At 44.0% G+C, this 23,485-nt stretch overlaps 2 protein-coding genes across 5 annotated transcripts in view; one reads left to right on the top strand and one right to left on the bottom strand.

The window, feature by feature from the left end:
• FOXN2 (forkhead box N2) overlaps window positions 1-23,485 on the top strand; it is a 127,782-nt gene that overhangs the window by 84,520 nt on the left and 19,777 nt on the right. For all 4 annotated transcript variants that reach the window (XM_074949450.1, XM_074949448.1, XM_074949449.1 and 1 more), the window contains exon 3: window positions 18,200-18,324. In XM_074949450.1, the coding sequence (XP_074805551.1) occupies window positions 18,200-18,324 (125 nt within the window). The remainder of the gene's footprint in view (window positions 1-18,199; window positions 18,325-23,485) is intronic.
• On the bottom strand, window positions 6,572-12,318 carry LOC141983916 (uncharacterized). Its single transcript, XM_074946879.1, has 3 exons — window positions 11,751-12,318; window positions 10,906-10,995; window positions 6,572-6,828 (listed from the first exon to the last, which is right to left on the bottom strand). The coding sequence occupies exons 1-3, from the start codon at window positions 12,316-12,318 to the stop codon at window positions 6,572-6,574; spliced, it is 915 nt and encodes a 304-aa protein (XP_074802980.1).

The raw sequence follows: 23,485 nt of genomic DNA, 5'->3' as shown, positions 1-23,485 counted from the left end.
TGAGGCTACTGGAGGATCAAACTGATATGCTCCGGTGTATGGTTGAGGGGCAGGAAAGGCAGCATGAGCACAGACCCCTGCTACAGCCCCTGTGTAACCAACTGCCCTCCTCCCCAAGTTCCATAGCCTCCTCACCCAGATGCCTAAGAACACGGTGGGGGGCCTCCGGGCACCCAACCATTCCACCCCAGAGGACTGCCCAAGGAACAGAAAGCTGGCATTCAATAAGTTTTGAAGTGCAGTGTGGCCTTGTCCTTCCGCCCTCCCCTCCTCCCTCACCCCACTTGGTGCTTCCCTCCTCCCCCACCCCTCCCGGGCTACCTTGGCAGTTATCCCCCTATTTGTGTGATGAATTAATAAAGAATGCATGAATTTGAAGCAACAATAGCTTTATTGCCTCTGCAAGCAGTGATCGAAGGGGGGAGGGGAGGGTGGTTAGCTTAAAGGGAAGTAGAGTGAACCAAGGGGGCTGGTTTTCATCAAGAAACAAACAGAACTTTCACACCATAGCCTGGTCAGCCATGAAACTGGTTTTCAAAGCTTCTCTGATGCACAGCGCGCCCTGCTGTGCTCTTCTAACTGCCCTGGTGTCTGGCTGCTCGTAATCAGCGGCCAGGTGATTTGCCTCAACTTCCCACCCCGCCATAAACTTCTCCCCCTTACTCTCACAGATATTGTTGAGCGCATAGCAAGCAGTAATAACGATGGGAATAATGGTTTCGCTGAGGTCTAAATGACTCAGTAAACTGCACCAGTGCGCTTTTAAACGTCCAAATGCACATTCTACCACCATTCTGCACTTACTCAGCCTATAGTTGAACAGCTCCTGACTACTGTCCAGGGTGTGTGTGTATGGCTTCATGAGCCATGGCATTAAGGGGTAGGTTGGGTCCACCAAGGATAACTATAGGCATTTCAACATCCCCAACAGTTATTTTCTGGTCTGGGAAGAAAGTCCCTTGCTGCAGCTGTTTCAACAGACCAGAGTTCCTGAAGATGCGAGCGTCATGTACCTTTCCCGGCCATCCCATGTTGGTGAAACGTCCCTTGTGATCCACCAGTGCTTGAAGCACCATTGAAAAGTACCCCTTTCAGTTTATGTACTCACCGCCTTGGTGCTCCGGTGTCAAGATAGGGATATTGGTTCCGTCTATCGCCCCACCACAGTTAGGGAATCTCATTGCAGCAAAACCATCCACTATGACCTGCACATTTCCCAGAGTCACTACACTTGGTAGCAGCAGCTCAGTAATCTCGTTGGCTACTTGGATCACAGCAGCCCCCACACTAGATTTGCCTACTCCAAATTGATTCCCGACTGACTGGTAGCTGTCTGGCGTTGCAAGCTTCTAGAGGGCTGTCGCCACTCCCTTGTGAACTGTGAGGGCTGCTCTCATCTTGGTATTCTTGCGCTTTAGGGCAGGGGAAAGCAAGTCGCAAAGTTCTATGAAAGTGTCCTAACGCATACAAAAGTTTCGCAGCCATTGGGAATCATCCCAGACCTGCAACACTATGCAGTCCCACCAGTCTGTGCTTGTTTCCTGGGCCCAGAATCGGCGTTCCACTGCATGAACCTGCCCTATTACCACCATGATTTCCACATTGCTGGGGCCGTACTTTGAGAGAAGTCTGTGTCCATATCCTCATCACTCTCCTCACTGCGCTGCCATCGCCTACTCGCCTGCTTTTGCAGGTTCTGGTTCTGGTTCTGCATATTCTGCTGGCTAATATGCATGGTGTTTAGAACAGTCATAACTGCCTGTGGCGATCCGAGTGGGCTCCATGCTTGCTGTGGTATGGCATCTGCAGGAGAGCAGAGTGGCAGCAGAAGCGGTGGGCGGATGATGATGCTGACAGCAATATGGCGCCCGCACAGAAAAAGGTGTGAAAACGATTGTTAGCCGTTGCTTTCACGGAGGGGGAGCCTGATGACATGTACCCAGGACCACCCGCGACAATGTTTTTTGCCCCATCAGGCATTGGGATCTCAACCCAGAATTCCAATGGGCGGCGGAGACTGCGGAACTGTGGGATAGCTACCCACAGTGTAACGCTCCGGAAGTCGACGCTAGCCTCGGTACTGTGGACACACTCCGCCGACTTAGTGGTCTTAAGTGGGGACACACACAATAGACTGTATAAAATTGAACTCTAAAAAATCGACTTCTATAAATTCAACCTAATTTCGTAGTGTAGACATAGCCTTAGTAGCTGCGTGGAAGGCTATGAAAAGTGATAAGTGATATTAACAAACATACAAGTATCACTTTTCACCAAGAGCTAGTAAGTCTGCTGTAAAAAAATTATACTTGCATGTTTACTATCACTTTTCTCAGCAAGCCCCAGGACCCATTAAGCCCTGGATGGGGGGGCCAAACGGGGAGGCAGCAGGGACCAGTGGCAATGGTGGGATGGATGTGGGGCCGGGGGAGGAAGCAGGGGCCTGGGCAGGGGGTGGGGGGCTGGGTGATGAGCCCCAATGTCGCATGGCCAGAGCCCGGGCCTGGTGTCTGTTGCCAAGCGGCCAAGGGTGGGGCTCAGTGCCTAGAGCTAGGGACCGGAACTGCGTGGCCAGAGCTAGGGATCAGAGCCCACTGCTGCACAGCCAGAGCTGTGGGTCAGCACCCGGGGCTAGTGCCTCCTGCTTCATGTTTAGAGCCTGGAGCTGGGTGCTGGAGTCCAGGGGTGCATGGCTGGAGCCTGGAGTCAGCGCCTGGGGCCAGCTCCCACCACCGCGTGGCTGGAGTCCAGGAACAGAGCTGTGGGTCGGTGCCTGCTGCCGTGCAGCTGGGGCAGGGGATAAGCACCAGGGGCTAGGGTCGTGTAGCTGGAGACCGGGGCCAGCACCCACCACTGCACAGCCGGAACTGGGGGTAAGAGGCCGACTGAAGCTCCAGAGCCAGGGGTTAGCACCCAAAGCCCTGTGGTTGGAGCCCACTGCTGTGCGGCTAGGCTGGGGATTGGTGCCTGTGGCCAGCGCCTGCCACTGTGTGACTGGAGCCAGTGCTTGCAGCCATACAGCTGGAACCAGGGGCTGGAGGCTAGTAGCCGCTGCCCTGAAGTCTCGTCGCTGAAGCCATCCATCCAAACCCCCTCCCCCACCCAACAAACCCCCTCCCCCACCCAACTCACCTTGCTCTTGCCACATTGTGCCCCACCTCTCTCCAGAGGCGGTGCAGGGCAGTGCATCTGGGAGCAACAAGGAGGGAGGGGGAGGGGCCGATGCTTCCCCATCACCGCCCAGGAGGCTGTTGTGGCCACACGAAAAGCCTGTGATGGCCGCATTTGAGAAAAGTTGCCATTGAGACTGACTGGGGTGCATTGTTTTGAATCATTGTTAAACAAAAAGTGTCTGAGAAGAGGACTGGAACTGTGCAGTCATTTGGAGCATGATTTCACAATCAGATTGCAATTGTGCTTCAGCCACAGAAGACAAAAAGCAGTGGTAACTTACAGCTGTGAATTCACAGGAGAAAAGGCCCTTTTGATGAGAGATTCTATTCTAAGGTCTTAAGTTATTCCAGAATAGTTATTTCTGATTAATTCCACATGTGGACACTCTTATTCCGGAATAAGAGTGTCCACATGTAGAATTAATCAGAAATAACTATTCCAGAATAATCAGAAATAGTTAATCAATTTTAAATGTACACCCTGTTTTATCCCAGATTATTTTTTATGTGTAGACAAGCCCTAAGAAACACTGTTTTATCAATGAGGTGCTTTGGACAAGAAAAGGTATCCCCTGGTATGATATTACCATCAACCCAAGGAGTCTCAATACTGTCCTGAAATGTGCAGACTGGCCTGGGAGATTTTTGCCTTTATAAAAAATCCAAACATTGGTAATTTTAAAAGCTTTCCATTTAGTTTGCTTTACCCTGCTACTATGACGATTTGAATTATAAAAGTGACAAATGTCACTATTTTTAAAATTTTTTTTGCACACATGCATTTTCTTTTTCAGACTGCCCATCCTTATTTACCCTAGATCTTAAAATGAATCAGCAATTCATTTGTTTGTTTACACTGACAATAAAATTTTCCATTTTGGTAGATGTGAAATAAAAGTTATGATCACATTTCAACAAACATAGCTGTAGCCTCAGCAGAGGTGGAAGGTCACACACATCCTCCTCCTGCAGTGGAGTGTGACCATCACAGCCTAATTAAGACCTAAGACCTTTTAGGGTTTGTCTTGACTAGGAAACGTGGTCAAGTTTAGATAGGATTTAGGTAACATATGTATATGCTCGCTAAGTCTGACCTAAACTCATCCTTTTTCCTAGTATAGATATAAAGTAACATCTTTAGCTTAAGTTTTATCTAGCTTGTGTTGTAGCCTAGGCAGGAGGAAATAACTGTAGATGTATCTTGGTAGTATTGGTTAATGCTGAATGCTACTATGTACAGTCCTCGGGTTTTACAGAAGATTTCTTTTGCGCTGTGAAGTTAATGTGTGTGTCTTTAAAAGGCCAAGATCTGATTTCATTGACCTGCATTCTAAAAGCTAAGGAGTACTTGTGGCACCTTAGAGACTAATAAATTTATTTGAGCATAAGCTTTCGTGAGCTACAGCTCACTTCATCGGATGCATTCATGGAAGATACAGTGGGGAGACTTATATACATAGAGAACATGAAACAATGGGTGTTACCATACACACTGTAACAAGAGTGATCAGGTAAGGTGAGCTGTTACCAGCAGGAGAGTGGAAGGGGGCGGGGAGCGGCGTACCTTTTGTAGTGATAATCAAGGTGGGCCGTTTCCAGCAATTGACAAGAACATCTGAGGAACAGTGGGGGGGGCGGGGGGGAATAAACATGGGGAAATAGTTTTACTTTGTGTAATGACACATCCACTCTCAGTCTTTATTCAAGCCTAAGTTAATTGTATCCAGTTTGCAAATTAATTCCAATTCAGCAGTCTCTTGTTGGAGTCTGTTTTTGAAGATTTTTTGTTGAAGAATTGCAACTTTTAGGTCTGTAATCGAGTGACCAAAGAGATTGAAGTGTTCTTCGACTGATTTTTGAATGTTATAATACTTGACTTCTGATTTGTATCCATTTATTCTTTTACGTAGAGACTGTCCAGTTTGACCAATGTACATGTCAGAGGGGCATTGCTGGCACATGATGGCATATATCACATTGGTAGATGTGCAGGTGAATGAGCCTTTGATAGTGTGGCTGATGTGATTAGGCCCTATGATGGTGTCCCCTGAATAGATATGTGGACACGGTTGTCAATGGGCTTTGTTGCAAGGATAGGTTCCTGGGTTAGTGGTTCTGTTGTGTGGTGTGTGGTTGCTGGTGAGTATTTGCTGTCTGTAAGCAAGGACTGGCCTGTCTGCCAAGATCTGTGAGAGTGATGGGTCGTCCTTCAGGATAGGTTGTAGATCCTTGATGATGCTTTGGAGAGGTTTTAGTTGGGGGCTGAAGGTGATGGCTAGTGGCGTTCTGTTATTTTCTTTGTTGGGCCTGTCCTGTAGTAGGTGACTTCTGGGTACTCTTCTGGCTCTGTCAATCTGTTTCTTCACTTCAGCAGGTGGGTATTGTAGTTGTAAGAATGCTTGATAGAAATCTTGTAGGTGTTTGTCTCTGTCTGAGGGGTTGGAACAAATGCGGTTGTATCGTAGAGCTCGGCTGTAGACAATGGATCGTGTGATGTGGTCTGGGTGAAAGCTGGAGGCATGTAGGTAGGAATAGCGGTCAGTAGGTTTCCGGTATAGGGTGGTGTTTATGTGACCATCGCTTATTAGCACCGTAGTGTCCAGGAAGTGGATCTCTTGTGTGGATTGGACCAGGCTGAGGTTGATGGTGGGATGGAAATTGTTGAAATCATGGTGGAATTCCTCAAGGGCTTCTTTTCCATGGGTCCAGATGATGAAGATGTCCTCAATGTAGCGCAAGTAGAGTAGGGGCATTAGGGGACGAGAACTGAGGAAGCGTTGTTCTAAGTCAGTCATAAAAATGTTGGCATACTGTGGGGCCATGCGGGTACCCATAGCAGTGCCGCTGATTTGAAGGTATACATTGTCCCCAAATGTGAAATAGTTATGGGTGAGGACAAAGTCACAAAGTTCAGCCACCAGGTTTGCCGTGACATTATCGGGGATAGTGTTCCTGACGGCTTGTAGTCCATCTTTGTGTGAAATGTTGGTGTAGAGGGCTTCTGTGTCCATAGTGGCCAGGATGGTGTTTTCAGGAAGATCACCGATGGATTGTAGTTTCCTCAGGAAGTCAGTGGTGTCTCAAAGATAGCTGGGAGTGCTGAGGAGGCCCTACGCTACCAGCCCACCTTGATTATCACTTCAAAAGGTCCCCCCCCCCAGCTCTCCTGTTGGTAATAGCTCACCTTAAGTGATCAACTCTCGTTACAGTGTGTATTGTTTCATGTTCTCTATGTATATAAATCTCCCCACTGTATCTTCCACTGAATGCATCCGATGAAGTGAGCTGTAGCTCACGAAAGCTTATGCTCAAATAAATTTGTTAGTCTCTAAGGTGCTACAAGTACTGCTTTTCTTTTTGTGAATACAGACTAACACAGCTGCTACTCTGAAACCATTCTAAAAGCTGGAGTGGATGAAGTGATCAGTAAAGTAAGGATCAGTTTCCTTCCTATTGGTGACATAGTATACAGTTCTTTCAACTGGGTCTTTCACATCTGTACCCCATAGATGCAGCGCCAGATTGAAATTCACATTGATTCGCACTGAGTCGTGAATCTGAGCACAGTAGTTACTTATTGCTCCACAGGCAGTGCCATAAAGAAACTGATTTAGGCCCGTGTTTAGCACAAGTGAAGCACAGGTAAAGTTATATCCTGTTCAGAATAGGAATACGGTATGTAGCAATTGAATGATCGCTAGGATGAGTTTTCAGTGCTCCATGAGTGAAGGAGTGGGAACCCTCAAGGAAGGAAGAGGAAGCCAAGTAGGTGGGTCCTTTGAGGAGTAGGATGGAATGGAATGAGCCAGCAAGCCAACCCAGGAGCAGTTCTCAAGAGATGAGCCCCAGAAGAAAGCTGGGAAAAAGAAGAGGCACCTAGCACAGTTGTTGCAGAAAGCCAATTTTCAAATAAAATTATGGCGCAATAACAGGGTGGATTTGATTTAAATCTCTTGTCAGGAAGACTTGATTTAATCATGGATTTCTACATAAAAGTGCATTTTTGTTGGTTGTTATAACCTTAATACATATTCTTCACAACTCAGAGATAGATGTAGGTTTCATTTTTAGAAGGTACACACTATATACATTTTTTAAGTGATTTATTTTGAAAAATTTTCAGATTAGTTTTACGGCTATATCAGAAAATGAATGATTGTTTGGTTTTTTCATTTACCAAAGGTAATTGAAGTAGATATTTATGAAGTCATTGGGAGGTGAACTAGCTCCAGTTCAACAGGTTACTCATTAACATTTGGAGGATTTTCTTGCCATGCTGCATTAGGAGGAGAACGTCACCAGACAGATATTTAAATTGTTTTATTTAACTAAAACAATAATGTTATTTATTCTGGATTTTTTTCTTCAACAACAAACATATAATATTTTAACAAAACAAGCATATGAATTTTTGAATTTAGTTAAACATTCAAGTTTTTTAAAATCAGGTTTGTTTTTGTTAAAATGTTTTTTAACTAAAATGGTTAAATGAAATATTAAAAAAAAACCACCCAAAATTAAATCGATTATGTCAGCGATGTCAACATGAGAAACTTAAAATATTGGCTTCTGCAGCTAACTCAGTTGTCTTCACCTTCATTTTCCTGTTTGTTCATAATCTGGAAAAGAAAAACAAGCTTTTCTGCTTTTTCAGGTCCCAAACGATTTCTCTATTTGCAATGAATTAGTCCAAAGGAAGAAAATATTCTTTCTACATTGGCAGAAGAGGCTACTGCTGTTAAAAGTGAGATTATCACTTCAAACGTGTCTGAATCCAAGTGGTTAAGTGAGTTCCACCAGTTCACTTGTGTGACTTTCTTTAAAACATCTTCAGCAAACATATATTTCTTGAATGGTTCACCCTTCAGCTCTGAAGTTTATTATAGTTGGCATTATGGAAGGATGATGGCTATGATATGGACATCCAGCAAACTCCTCCTCTTCAGCAGTTAAGGTTTGACCCTGGCATTGAGAATATTTGCAAGAAAATGAGCTGGAGATAGTGCTTGTCCCATTCGTTTTTTCAATGCTTGTAATTTAAGGGTATGTCTACACTATGAAATTAGGTCGAATTTATAAAAGTCGAATTTTTAGAAAGCAATTTTATACAGTCGATTTTGTGTGGGTCCCCACTTAAGACCATTAAGTCGGCGGAGTGCGTCCACAGTGCCGAGGCTAGCGTCGACTTCCGGAGTGTTGCACTGTGGGTAGCTATCCCACAGTTCCCACAGTCTCCGCCGCCCATTGGAATTCTGGGTTGAGATCCCAATGCCTGATGGGGCAAAAAACATTGTTGCGGGTGGTTCTGGGTACATGTCATCAGGCCTCCCCTCCCCCCACCTCCCTCCTTCCATCCGTGAAAGCAACGGCAGACAATTGTTTCGCACCTTTTTTCCTGGGTTACCCATGCAGACGCCATACCACGGCAAGCATGGAGCCCGCTCAGCTCACCGTCACAGTACGTCTCCTGGGTGCTGGCAGACATGGGACTGCATTGCTACACAGCAGCAGCTCATTGCCTTGTGGCAGCAGACTAGTAGCTGTCCTCGTCGTCTCCTGGGTGCTCTTGGCCAGCCTTGGTCAGGGCACCTGGGTGGACATAAGTGCTCCTGGCAGACCTCGGTAATGTCTGTCATGGGCACCTGCACATAAATGGGAGTGACTCAGGTCATTCTCTTCTTTAAGTTTTGTCTAATAGAGATTCAGTCCTGCCTGGAATATTGGCAGAGGGATAGTTCAGTGATTTGAACTTTGGCCTGCTAAACCCAGGGTTGTGAGTTCAATCCTTGAGGGGGCCATTCTGCCTCACGATACTCTCCCAGCCACCAGCACTGTCTGCTGCCTTGCTCCCCCCCCCCATGAAAGCAATGGCCGACAATCATTTTGCGCCTTTTTCCATGCGTGCGCCATATTGCTGTCAGCATCGTCATCCACCCGCCACTGCCACTCTGCTCTCCTGCTCACGCCATACCATGGCAAGCATGGAGCCCGCTCAGATCACCGCGGCAGTTGTGACCGCTCTATACACCATGCGCATTATCATGCAGTATATGCAGAACCAGAACCTGCAAAAGCAGGCGAGTAGGCGACGGCAGCGCGGTGAGGAGAGTGATGAGGACATGGACACAGACTTCTCTCAAAGTACCGGCCACGGCAATTTGGCCATCCTTGTGGCAATGGGGCAGGCTCATGCTGTGGAACACCGATTCTGGGCCCGGGAAACAAGCACAGACTGGTGGGACCGCATAGTGTTGCAGGTCTGGGACGATTCCCAATGGCTGCGAAACTTTCGTATGTGTAAGGGCACTTTCATGGAACTTTGTGACTTGCTTTCCCCTGCCCTGAAGCGCAAGAATACCAAGATGAGAGCAGCCCTCACAGTTCAAAAAGCAAGTGGCGACAGCCCTCTGGAAGCTTGCAACGCCAGACAGCTGCCAATCAATTGGAAATCAATTTGGAGTGGGCAAATCTACTGTGAGGGCTGCTGTGATCCAAGTAGCCAACGAGATTACTGAGCTGCTGCTATCAAGGGTGACTCTGGGAAATGTGCAGGTCATAGTGGATGGCTTTGCTGCAATGAGATTCCCTAACTGTGGTGGGGCGATAGACGGAACCCATATTCCTATCTTGACACCGGAGCACCAAGGCAGTGAGTACATAAACCGAAAGGGGTACTTTTCAATGGTGCTTCAAGCACTGGTGGATCGCAAGGGATATTTCACCAGCATCAACATGGGATGGCCGAGAAAGGTAAATGATGCTCGCATCTTCAGGAACTCTGCTCTGTTGAAACAGCTCCAGCAAGGGACTTTTTTCCCATACCAGAAAATAACCGTTGGGGATGTTGAAATGGCTATAGTTATCCTTGGGGACCCAGCCTACCCCTTAATGCCATGGCTCATGAAGCCATATGCAGGCACCCTCCTGGACAGTAGTCAGTCAGGAGCTGTTCAACTATAGGCTGAGCAAGTGCAGAATGGAGGTAGAATGTGCATTTGGACGTTTAAAAACACGCTGGTGCAGTTTACTGCGTCATTTAGACGTCAGCGAAACCAAAATTCCCATTGTTATTACTGCTTGCTGTGTGCTCCACAAGATCTGTGAGAGTAAGGGGGAGAAGTTTATGGCAGGGTGGGAAGTTGAGGCAAATCACCTGACTGCTGATTACGCACAGCCAGACACCAGGGCGGTTAGAAGAGCACGGTTAGGGTGCGCTGCACATCAGAGAAGCTTTGAAAACCAGTTTCATGGCTGACCAGGCTATGGTGTGAAAGTTCTGTTTGTTTCTTGATGAAAACAGCCCCCTTGGTTTACTCTACTTCCCTTTAAGCCAACCGCCCTCCCCTCCTCCCTTTGATCACCACTTGCAGAGCCAATAAAGTCATTGTTTCAAATTCCATGCATTCTTTATTAATTCGTCACACAAATTGGGGGATAACTGCCAAGGTAACCCGGGAGGGGTGGGGAAGGAGGGAAGCATTGGGTGGGGTGGGGGAAGAGGGGAGGACGGAAGGACAAGGCCATACTGCACTTCAAAACTTATTGAATGCCAGATTTTGTTGCTTGGGCAGTCCTCTGGGGTGGAGTGGTTGGGTGCCCGGGGGCCCCCCCCCATGTTCGTAGGCGTCTGGGTGAGGAGGCTATGGAACTTGGGGAGGAGGGCGGTTGGTTACACTGGGGCTGTAGCGGCGGTCTGTGCTCCTGCTGCCTTTCCTGCCCCTCAACCATACACCAGAGCATATCAGTTTGCGTTTTTTCCAGCTTTTAATCTTTGATAGCCTCTGGGACAGAGATGATACGTGGAGTGATGAAACATTTGGAGCTGCGGGAGGGAAAAAAGGGAGATTAGTCTTTAAAAAGAGACATTTTAGGGAACAGTGGGTAGAGTCTTTCGTGGTGAACCAAACTGTTAACATTATATAGCATGTGTGCTTTCTTTATAAGGTTGCATTTTACCTCTTATAGCGAGGGTGTGCCGGTATGTGTGAGAGATCACACATGCAGGGCTGGCAGGCAACAGAATTCGGCTTGCAGGAAAACATGATAAGCCACAGTCTTTTGGCTTCTTTAACCATCATAACATGTAGGAATGGTTTCAAACAGCAGTGCCCTCATTTCACATACCAAGCACCCGTTGGGTTGGCCCTTTAAAATGGGTTGGCCATTTAAAAGAAGGGGCTGCGGTTTTTGGGTTAACGTGCAGCACAAACCCAACTAACACCCCCACCACACACACACACACACACAATTCCCCTGGGATGATGGCTTCACCCCTCCCCCCACCGTGTGGCTAACAGCGGGGATGATTTCTGTTCAGCCACAGGCAAACAGCCCAGCAGGAACGGCCACCTCTGAATGTCCCCTTAATAAAATTCCCCGATTTCAACCATGAATGATATCACTGTCCTGAGGATAACACAGAGAGATAAAGAACGGATGTTGTTTGAATGCCAGCAAACACCGGGACTTTTCCAATCGCTGTACTGGCCGCGAATGCATCCCAAGTCTTCAGGGCAAATTAATAAGTAAACACGCAGGCTTTTAAACCGTGTATTATATTTACAAAGGTACACTCACCAGAGGTACCTTCTCCGCCTTCTGGGTCTGGGAGCCCGCCTTCGGTGGGTTGGGATGGTACAAGATCCAGGGTGAGAAACTGTTCCTGGCTGTTGGGGAAAACGGTTTCTCCGCTTGCTTGCTGTGCTTCAACCTCCTTCTCCTTATCATCTTCCTTGTCTCCAAAATCCGCATCCCTGTTGTGTGAGAGTCCATTGACGGAGTCCACGCACAGGGCTGGGGTAGTTGTAGGGGAACCCCCTAGAAAGGCTTGCAGGTCTTCATAGAAGCGGCATGTCTGGGGCTCTGACCCGGAGCGGCCAATTGCCTCTCTGGTTCTTTGATAGGCTTGCCTGAGCTCCTTAAGTTTCATGCTGCACTGCTGCGGGTCCCTGTTATAACCTCTGTCCTTCATGCCCTTGGAGATTTTTTCAAATATTTTGGCATTTCGTCTTTTGGAACGGAGTTCTGGTAGCACGGATTCGTCTCCCCATACAGTGATCAGATCCCGTACCTCCCGTTTGGTCCATGCTGGAGCTCTTTTGTGATTCTGGGACTGTATGGTCACCTGTGCTGAAGAGCTCTGCATGGTCAACTGTGCTGATCAGCTCGCCATGATGGCCAAACAGGAAATGAAATTCAAAAGTTCATGGGGCTTTTCCTGTCTACCTGGCCAGTGCATCTGAGTTGAGAGTGCTGTCCAGAGCAGTCACAATGGAGCACTCTGGGATAGCTCCCGGAGGGCAATACCATCGAATTGCATCCACACTACCCCAAATTGGACCCAGCAAGGTGAATTTCAGCACTAATGCACTCGTCGGGGAGAAGTACAGAAACCGGTTTTAAGAGCCCTTAAAGTCGGAAAAAATGGCTTCGTAGTGTGCACAGGTGCAGGGCTAAACCGATCTAACGTTGCTAAATCCGACCTAAACTCGTAGTGTAGACCAGGGCTATGTCTGGCATTGCATATTTCTCTTTTTAAGATCTCGATCAGTTCCTTCCAAATTTCAACAGCATCAGCAATAAAACAGCTATTTCCCAGCATTTTGTTCAAGGCTACAGAAATAGGCTTCAGGGTACTCAGCATGTGTTCAACATTTCTCTTAAGCCGAATGTTGAGAACTTTGGCTGTGACAGTGCCATCTATTTTTTCACGATTTTGTTCACAAACTGTCATCAGATTAGGCCAGTTCTTGATATAGTGCTCAAAACAGTCCACTACTGAGTTCCATCGCATGTCTTGTGGGAAAGTTAGCTTGGTTCCTCTCACTTTTTTCAGAGCAGCTGCTGCAAAGTGGTTGTTACAGAAGTATTTTGCAATTTCAAAAACATTAGCCTTTATTTCTGGAACACTGAAGTCTTTGTCTAAGAGGTGCATCAAATAAGCACTGCTACCACGTTATTAGCTTGCAACTCTCTTCTAAATTTCTTCTCATCTTGGATACATTTGCATCATTGTCTGTGACCAAGCTGCGTACTAGATATTTGAATTTTTTTTCACAGTTTGTTATAGCGTTTACTGCTGCTACTTGTAAGTATTCTGCTGTGTGTGCATTTCCTGATATATCAATTGCTTCTGTAAGGAAGACATTCCCTTCTTCTGTTGTCGCGCAAGCACATACAACAGGATCATTGTGGACATTGCTCCACCCATCAAGACTCAGGTTAACAATTTCACCCTCTAGAGCTTTTGCACACTGCTCAATTTCTCTTTCATACAGTTCATCCAACCTGCGACATCTGCTCTGTTGGGTAGACTGTATCCTGGTCTTAATGACTGAACCATGTTAATGAAGTGTGAGTTCCCAATCATATGGAAAGGAGAGTTTGTTGCATAAACAAACTGGGCAATTTTTTCATCAGTTACCTCTTTTTGTTATCAGTAATGTATTTTTTTGTAATCTGCTGGTTCTTATCACAAATTTATTTATGGTTGTTTCTGGATGATGGAGATTTTTTTTCTTTTTGCTACAGGTGATATACTGTGGCTATGTGACATACATGATGTGACTGAAACACTGTCTTTGGCAGATAACTGAAACTATAGAAGATGATGGTGATCTTGAAGGTGGATAGTTTTCAGAATCCTGTATGTTGAGGATGGATTCTCCTAAACAAAATAAGTCAATGCAGTTATTTAATTATTATTACCATACTACTCATTTAGTATTACTCATTGCATTCGCTGACACTCAGTACTACTTTAAAGGTGAAGTTGTAAAAGAAAGATCTGCTTATTTCTGCCATTTATTTCTATTTATTTTTTATCACAACTGCATCTAAAATGATAGTACCAACTATATTTTTTCCTCAAACATGAGAATTCAAGAATAGTCCAGAAGGAAGACAGGCAGTCCTTAAGGAAGAAGTATGAAATAAAAAAAGTTGACCAACCTGAAGATCCTGCGTGTTCAGACATGTTCCTTTCATCATCTTCAATGCAGCTTCCTCCTGAGAAGGAGCACTTCTCATGATGATGTTTCATTCGGGCAACCAGGCCTTGCATTTCTTTGTTGCACTGTTTGCATTTTGCACGCATGCCTGTCTTACCCACAGGTAGAGGAACTTCATTAAAATATTCCCAAACTGGGTCTCTTTTACGGCCTGCTGCCATTATAGGTGTTCCCGTCTAGTGAGAAAATGGTTTGGTAGATCTTAAATCAATGAAGGCTACACTCAGAAAGACCTCAAGACTTTTGGCATATGCTGCTTAAACAGTTTCACTTTTGTTTCTACTGCCTGTCCTTCCCTTCTCACATTTATCTCCAGACTTCTTTTCCTTGTCCAGATCTATTCTGCCCCCAACAATCTTCTATTCATTGAACTTTTTGAAACTTTGCACTTTTAGAGAGAGGTAAGGGATTGACTCTGTGTAAGGAGATATCTTTGAGCTATAATGTATCTTAATTAAAACTATCTTTAGATAGGTTTTTTCCTCAAAAAGCATTTGATCAAAAAAATCCGGTGTTTTTTTTTTAATTGATTTTTATCCACCCTACGCAATATACTCTTATTAAGAGGGTGGGTTCAGCCAGTTAGGGTAATCACAGCTGTGGTGGGGTTAACTGGCTAATAGTCTATTTAAATACAAATATCTAAAGAAAAAAAGTTGGTGTATTTCTTATAGTTTTCCCACTAAGCTTTGTTGCAGGGTAAAGAATAGTATCCAATAAAAAAGGAATTTTACAGAGAGCAACGTTCAGAGGCATCTGTTTGTAGGGCATTTCAATAACTACTAAATAACACTCAGTTTTATTTCTGATTTTTTTTCCCCTAATTCATAGTTCAAGCTCTTTTTATAACAAAATATTTAATCTTATGAAAAAAGCCCAATAACTTAGATCCCTCCATGAGTGGATGCTACACTGGTGCTTTCTAAGCCTTGACAATATTTAATTGTCAAGAAACATTGATAAAAGCATAGGAGTGGATCCTCAGCTGGTGTAAATAGTTATAGGCCCACTGAAGTCAGCAGGCATATGACAATTTACAAATGCTGAGGCTCTGTCCTGTGAAGTTTGACTCTTCATTCTGAAACATTTTCCTCATGTATTGACAAGATTACCTCTATTTTCTCTTCTGTCCTAAAATCTAGAACTGCTCTAATGCAAATATTTAATACCCAACATGTGAGAATGGCTGTCTGGTATTATGCATTTTCTGTTCTTCTTTTTACAAATTAATACAGAATCATTTATATTTGTTATCTTTTATTTTTTTTGCTTTATCCGCCTTCCATCATCCGTATGCATTAGTGGCTTTTGTAAGATTCTGCTAGATTTCTCAACAACAAAATTTGGCACTGCTACCCTCCTAGCTATGACATGTTAGCTCACTGGGATAGGGTTGCTTTAACTCTCACTATATGATTTGTCTCTTCTATATTAAAAGAAGCAACAAGCCTGACTAATAGCTTTCCCCTATATGCAGTCAGTGGGCAAAGAAGCTTTGGGAGGAGTAGAGCATGTTCTCTCCTGCTTAGTTTTTTGATATGTCAATTTGAATAACCTGGAATGTATAACAAAATAGTGGTAACACTGCTGGGCTTACAGGTACTGCCAAGTAGGATACACCAAGTTGTCAGGATTTCAGGTTTTGGAAACATGGGACCACAATAATCCACGGAGTAGCTGGTTTCCAGACATGATACTTTGTCACTAAGCTATAAGCCACAGGGAGTCATTGGCCTTGTCTGATTGGAAAAAAAAACCACCTTTTTTTCCTAGTCCAAATTCAATCAAGCTAGATTAACTCAGTTGAATTAACATCAGTATAGGCTCATTGTGATGGGCTATAAAAAAAAACCCGGGCAAGGAAAGGGTTAACGAGCTGCTGTGGGCTCAGTCATCCCAACCATGCCATAGGTATCAGGTTTGGAGGAAGAGGTTAAAAAGGTAGAGTCCAGCTCATTTGGGAACTGGCTGGAAGGAAGAGCAGACCTCCAGGTCTCTCTGCGAGAAGCCTTCTGGGGTCAGGAACTGCTTGAGATTGCTGCCAGCCAGTCTTTCTCTGAGGGAAGATAGGCCTGATGGAGGACTTTTATTTTGATTTGCTACCGGTGCCTTCCTTGTCATTGCTGGGAAAGACTGCTGCACGTGTTCCCCCCATTCCCGCCCCCCAAAAAAGGGGTGACAGCCTAATAAAACACTTTTGTCTTGTACATCTGACTGGGGACCAGCAGTGGTTGTCCACAAGCTTAAGTGCAACTCTGTTGCACGAAGTTGAACCCCTTTAGTGATTTTAGATGGTTGAGTTAGTCTAATTTGATCTGCTAAAATCTAAGCTGTGTCTATATTGATGTTAAATGTCGGGTTCATTCAAGCTAAGGTCATTTGACTGAAAAAAGTATTTTTCCCCAGTCTTGACAAGGGCATGGACTTCAGTGTAGAAGAAACTGGCTGTTCACGTTTTTGATTTATTATAAAATACCATTCCAACCAGAAAGCAAAGATGGGGGAAGATGAGACCACAATGTCATCAGAGTATTACTGAAGAGTCCTAAGAGATGCAAGAGCCTTCAGAACTGAAACATTAATGCAGAAGCAGTTATTCAAATAAAAAGAGGAATGGGGCCTGGGGTCAGTTTGACAGTGTTTGTGTTTCTGACTTCCTGGAATTCTTAATTTCCAGCCAGACTCTGTGGTGGTTGCCGTGGTTGCAGGAGCTACTCTAACCTAACCCTTGCTGCTTTCACTTCATTTAAGGTTTCAGAGTAGCAGCCGTGTTAGTCTGTATTCGCAAAAAGAAAAGGAGTACTTGTGGCACCTTAGAGACTAACAAATTTATTTTACTTCATTTAAGGACATGTCTACACACTGAGGCTTGGTCTACACTTAAAAGTTAATAGCTTCATCGGGCAGAGGTGTGAAAAACCCCACCCTTGCGAGTGACATAGCTATGTCGACAAAACCCCCAGTGTGCACACAGCTACGTGGATGGAGGAGTACTTCTGTCAACATAGCTAACATCATTCAGGAAGGTAGTGTTCCTACATCAGCAGAACTCCTTCTGTAGGTATCAGCTGTGTCTACACTAGAGTGCTATGCAAGTATAGGCTGTGGGATGTAGACGTGACCTGAAAATAAACTATTCTGATATAAGCACCTTTTATATTGCTGTAACTACATCCCTTATAATTGGGGGATTGTACTGTTTTAACTCTGTTTCTAACCCGTATAGCAGTACAAAAGCTGTGTGTAGACCAGTCCTTACATTCATGCACACTCCTGGGATGCTGACTTCCCTTGCACCTGTCAACCCAAAAATGATTTTGTTTTGAAGGTTAGAAGAAAACTGAAAAGCTTTTCTCAGTTATGGAGCTGTTAATTCACACATTTGTTTTTCAGAATTCGTTCTCTCTTTTCTCATGTGATAAATCAAACATGACTTGTTTTTGGAACTTCCAACATGCTATGCATTTAGTCCTCACTAAAACCATGTGACTTGGATGAATTTGAAAAGACTGGCTAAAACGAAGAAAGTTACAAACACATTAAACCCCAGTCCTTTTTGGATACTTATCTTGCAGTTTTTGCTAATATGATTCTACTAATATGTACATTTACTCACCTTCCTCATGCCAGCCTCTTCTGACATACTACCTGGGCTCATTTCACACAACTCCTACATCGCTAGAGTGCAGGGGAGAAAGGAGGGAATCCCAACTTTGGGACCCTATTTCTGGAGTGAGGATAGAAAGGGGGCCCATATCGCCGCCCCTCAAATGGCTGAACAGCCTTTCTGCAAACTTACAAAAATATTTAGCATGGACTGAAATAAAAGTTTACAAGTTCTAGCTGAGAAAATGGTGAGGGAAAATGGGTTTAGAATGGAAATATCTTAGCCTAAAGTCAGTGTTGTTGATACAATGGATGTTTAATATTAGTATTGTAACAATGGAGTCCTCTATGGCTTGTTTACTAATTTCTCCTAAATCTTCTAATTCACACTGCTATGTTTCCCCCCTCCAGGTGAATGGAAAAGGTTCATTATGGTGTGTTGATCCGGAATATAAGCCAAATCTTATACAAGCACTGAAAAAGCAACCTTTTCCCTCAGCACTTGCATTTTATACCCCACCGGCATCACCACCGAGGTAGGCAAATTTTCCGTTACAAGTATAGCATTAAGTTATGGTAAACTTTCCCAAAGAACACAACAGCCTGGGCAACTGATGACCCAAAAAAAGTCGTTATTTGAAAAAAAAAATGGGGTGACCAGTCATGCCCCCCAAATTCTGTTGTTTCCTGACATGGGAGTGGAGAGGAATGGAGGTTGAGGGTTGGGAGAAAGAGACAAAATACTGCATGGAAGGGAGGCTAATAGATTGAAAATGACTAGTGGAGAGAAGGAGCTGAATGGGGCTCAGGGAGGGAAGTGGGCAGAATGGACAAGGAAATGAGAATCTAGTGAGTCTAGATTTTCAGGCTGATACATCAGGACACCTGTCTCATGAGAAGCATTTGATATCTGCGGGGAAGGAGGGAAAGTGTATGAAGCAAGTTGGCAGGAAGGAGGGCTCCCTCTCCCGAAAAACTGGGACACCTTTAAGAAATGGGGGTGGAGAGAACCATTTTTAACCCTGTGTATTCTGTTCTCCCCTAAACTCAACTCATAACTATGTTTTCTATCCCATTCTTGCAAGCCCAGCATCTTTTTTGGGGGGCGGGAGGGACGGCAAGGGACAGAGGTTAAGGGGGGTGAGAGGAAGGCTGGGGCCATTGGTTGTTTGCCTCCTGCTTAGTCCTAACTTTTATTTTTTGCTCCACTCCCTCTGTCTGTATGTCCTTTGTTCTTAATCTCCTGGACTTTCATTTGGGTTGGTTTGTTTGTTTTTACTGCTTGTCTTCTGCTGGTTCCTCTTCCCTTTATACGCACCCTGTTCTCTCTCTACTCTCTCTTTCTCCTTGTTCTTTCTTCCCAATGTGACTCTACCAGGGACGTAGCTAGGAGCAGCACAAAGAGGAGCTACTGCTATTAGCAAGTCTTTGGGCTGCCTTTCAGCTATTTTCAGGTTTGTTGGGAGTGGATATCCCTTCTTTTCTCACTAACAGCTTGATGTGGGGGTCAGCAGCTGTCTGAACATCTGTGGATAGCAGTGCTGCAGAGTGCTTTGGAGAACAGGCAATCCTGGGTGACTAGATACCCTGGGTTTTGTGTAAGTGGAACAAAATCCCAGTTTCAGTGGAACTAACCATGACTAGCCTGGAATGTCTGGGCATTTTAAACTTAAAGAAAGGAAGCTAGAAAAAATAGTGACTTATTGAAAACACTTATTTGCTGACATATCTACAAAGGAATAATCCATAAAGAAACTATTTCCATTCATGTTGGAGGACTTTTATATGTTCAGACTATTTTAAAAAGTAAAATACTTAAAAAAATTAAATTGGGAAAATAAAAAATTATATTTAACAGTGTGTAAATTAAGCTGAGGATTGTAGATGGTTCAACTCTAATGAATAAAGAGAAATATTTCAATATTACTTTCTGGTAGAACTTATAATTGCTAGGTCTACCACAAAACTCAACCTGGTATTTTACTTTTAAATGAAACTGCTACACTGACCCTTGGATTTAACACCCTAATGCAAGCATTTAAAAACATGGCAGTGAATAAAAAGCTTTGCACAGCTTCATGGCTTACACTTGGGTTTTGTATTCTCTTATTTACAAAAGTGGTCTCTAACCTTCTAGCTGAGTTAAGCCATATGTGATCATTTTTCAGTTTGAAAGAGCCCGAGGGAAGAATTTGAAGCTATTGTAAGGCACTTGAAAAGTGTATTTGGCACTTTGGGATATTCTGAACTTGTTAAAAATAATCAATTTTAAAGTCTACTTTAAAATATGTAAATGCAAAGCACTTTTTTATAATCTATAGCTGCATTTATTTAGAAAGAAATCACCATTGGAATAAAAACATTAATAAAAATCACTGCAGAAAATTTGAGTACTATTTAAATATTCAAAACTAAGTGTCATAATATGGTTAAAAGAAAAGCAATACTTGTGGCACCTTAGAGACTAACAAATTTATTTGAGCATAAGCTTTTGTGAGCTACAGCTCACTTCATTGGATGCATGCAGTGGAAAATACAGTGGGGAGGTTTATATACACGGAGAACATGAAACAATGGGTGTTACCATACACACTGTAACAAGAGTGATCAGGTAAGGTGAGCTATTACCAGCAGGAGAGCGGAGGGGGGCGGGGGGCGGCGTACCTTTTGTAATGATAATCAAGGTGGGCCGTTTCCAGCAATTGACAAGAACATCTGAGGAACAGTGGGGGGGCGGGGGGGAATAAACATGGGGAAATAGTTTTACTTTGTGTAATGACACATCCACTCTCAGTCTTTATTCAAGCCTAAGTTAATTGTATCCAGTTTGCAAATTAATTCCAATTCAGCAGTCTCTTGTTGGAGTCTGTTTTTGAAGTTTTTTTGTTGAAGAATTGCAACTTTTAGGTCTGTAATCGAGTGACCAAAGAGATTGAAGTGTTCTTCGACTGATTTTTGAATGTTATAATACTTGACTTCTGATTTGTGTCCATTTATTCTTTTACGTAGAGACTGTCCAGTTTGACCAATGTACATGTCAGAGGGGTATTGCTGGCACATGATGGCATATATCACATTGGTAGATGTGCAGGTGAATGAGCCTCTGATAGTGTGGCTGATGTGATTAGGCCCTATGATGGTGTCCCCTGAATAGATATGTGGACACAGTTGTCAATGGGCTTTGTTGCATGGATAGGTTCCTGGGTTAGTGGTTCTGTTGTGTGGTATGTGGTTGCTGGTGAGTATTTGCTTCAGGTTGGGGGCTGTCTGTAAGCAAGGACTGGCCTGTCTGCCAAGATCTGTGAGAGTGATGGGTCGTCCTTCAGGATAGGTTGTAGATCCTTGATGATGCGTTGGAGAGGTTTTAGTTGGGGGCTGAAGATGATGGCTAGTGGCATTCTGTTAATTTCTTTATTATTTTCTTTCTCTTTGGTCACTCGATTACAGACCTAAAAGTGGCAATTCTTCAACAAAAAAATTTCAAAAACAGACTCCAACGAGAGACTGCTAAATTGGAATTAATTTGCAAACTGGATACAATTAACTTAGGCTTGAATAAAGACTGGGAGTGGATGTATCATTACACAAAGTAAAACTATTTCCCCATGTTTATTCCCCCCTTGACCTCCCTCCACTGTTCCTCACACATTCTTGTCAACTGCTGGAAATGGCCCACCTTGATTATCACTACAAAAGGTCCCCCGCCCCCCCGCTCCTCCTGCTAATAGCTCACCTTACCTGATCACTCTTGTTACAGTGTGTATGGTAACACCCATTGTTTCATGTTCTCTGTGTATAGAAATCTCCCCACTGTATTTTCCACTGCATGCATCTGATGAAGTGAGCTGTAGCTCACAAAAGCTTATGCTCAAATAAATTTGTTAGTCTCTAAGGTGCCACAAATACTCCTTTTCTTTTTGCAGATACAGACTAACACGGCTGCTACTCTGAAACCTATAATATGGTTAGTGGCCTTTTCAGGCTTCTTGTTGAAACAATGGCAATTGAAAGGACGGTCATTAGACTCTAGAAGGTGATGTGTTTTACAAGAGCTAGTATTTTTGCATAATGGGCATGAGCTTCTCTGTAGATAAAATTTGAAGTGAAGGCTCTGTCCTAAAAAACCTTTATTCATGAGTTTTTTTTTTGTCTTGTTTGCAGAGTCAAACCCTAAATTCATAAGGACCTGATCCTGCAGACACTGAAGTAGGAGTAACTTCATTCACAGTCCTCATTGACAACAGCGGGGACCACATAAGTGAGAAACTTTACTCCAAATGCATAAGTATTTGCAGGATCAGGTCCTAAATTTGTAGCACTTTTGTTGTTTGTAGTTTTTCTTTTTCATTGAAGCCAGGCATCAGTCACACACTAATTATGTTAGTTATTGCACATAATGTGAAATACTGGCCCTATTGAAATCTATGGCAAAATTCCCATTGACTTCAATAGGTCCAGGATTTCACCTCAGGCTTTATTATTGCATATTTTTTTTTCTATTAACAAAATGTTTGACATATTTCCTTCTGTCTTTTAACATTTTTTCTTTTTAAATTCCCTTTAAAAAAAATTACATTTCTAGGCCTCTGACCTGTGCAGGAAAGGGATGCATTCATCCTTCCTTTTTTCTTAGCCTAAGTTTTGGCTATGTCTACATTACAAATTTAACTCAGCTTAAGTTATGTCAACCTACAGCCACTGCTGTAATTAAACCACCTTGCATGTCCTCACTATGCTCCTTGTGTTGGCGGAGCACATCTCCAGTAGCAGCTCTTGCATCAATACAGAGAACTGTGCACTGTGCGTAATTAACCCTCTGTGCAACTGGCGCAGGATGTTTTTAATGCCTCATGGGGGAAGGTTCAGTGTCACATGGTGCAGGTTTCTCAATTCCATCATTCCAGGGGTATCCTACTAAATTGCCAGCTACTTTTCAAATGCCCTGGTAACCTGCAAGCCAACCATCTCTGTTAGAAAGCATGGATCCTGCATTTCTCTTCAATATTGTGCTGTGTGTTATGAACACAAGGCTATAAGAGGAGCTCAGTGGGGGGCTATTTGGCTGAGGGATGTGTTATACCAATAAAATAAAAACCAGCAGGATCTTGTTAAAGGGGAAAAGGCAAAATGCCACATTTATTGTGAATACAGAAAGAATCATAGTAAGCAGTCAGTTATAGATATAACATTCCATTCAATTTCATATTTATTCACACATTCATTCATACACACACACACACACAGGTTCTGCAAGGTTATTATCATAGTTACCAGCCTTAGAGTTGCTTGGGCCAAGCCACTGGCCAGGTGGCCTGGACACGAGGAGGGAGCAGGGCCTTGTCAGATGCCCATCTGATGCTCCTGGAAGTTGGGTTGCAGAATCAGACCCCAAAGTTCTCAGTTTCTAGAGTCCATTTTTATAGGAATTTATTCCTATGCCAGTCTATGGGAATTGCTTCATCATGCTGTTGCTGAATCAATCAGCCGATGGCACATTCCTGACGGCTCCGTGCTGCCAGATGTTATCTTGTTCTTTGTTTCTCCCATCCTTGAGTCTGTTGGGTGGATTCCAGTCTGCCCTCCGGGGGTCCTCTGGTTGTTTCCACTTGACGCCTTCTTCGGCCGATGGACACTGGATTCTTAGGCTGGCACCTCCCTGATCATTCATTTATTATCCACACCAAGCATCCATCCACA

This window comes from Natator depressus, chromosome 3 (assembly GCF_965152275.1).
Source record: "Natator depressus isolate rNatDep1 chromosome 3, rNatDep2.hap1, whole genome shotgun sequence".
NCBI classification, from domain to species: domain Eukaryota; kingdom Metazoa; phylum Chordata; order Testudines; family Cheloniidae; genus Natator; species Natator depressus.
This window is presented reverse-complemented; position numbering and strand designations above follow the sequence as displayed.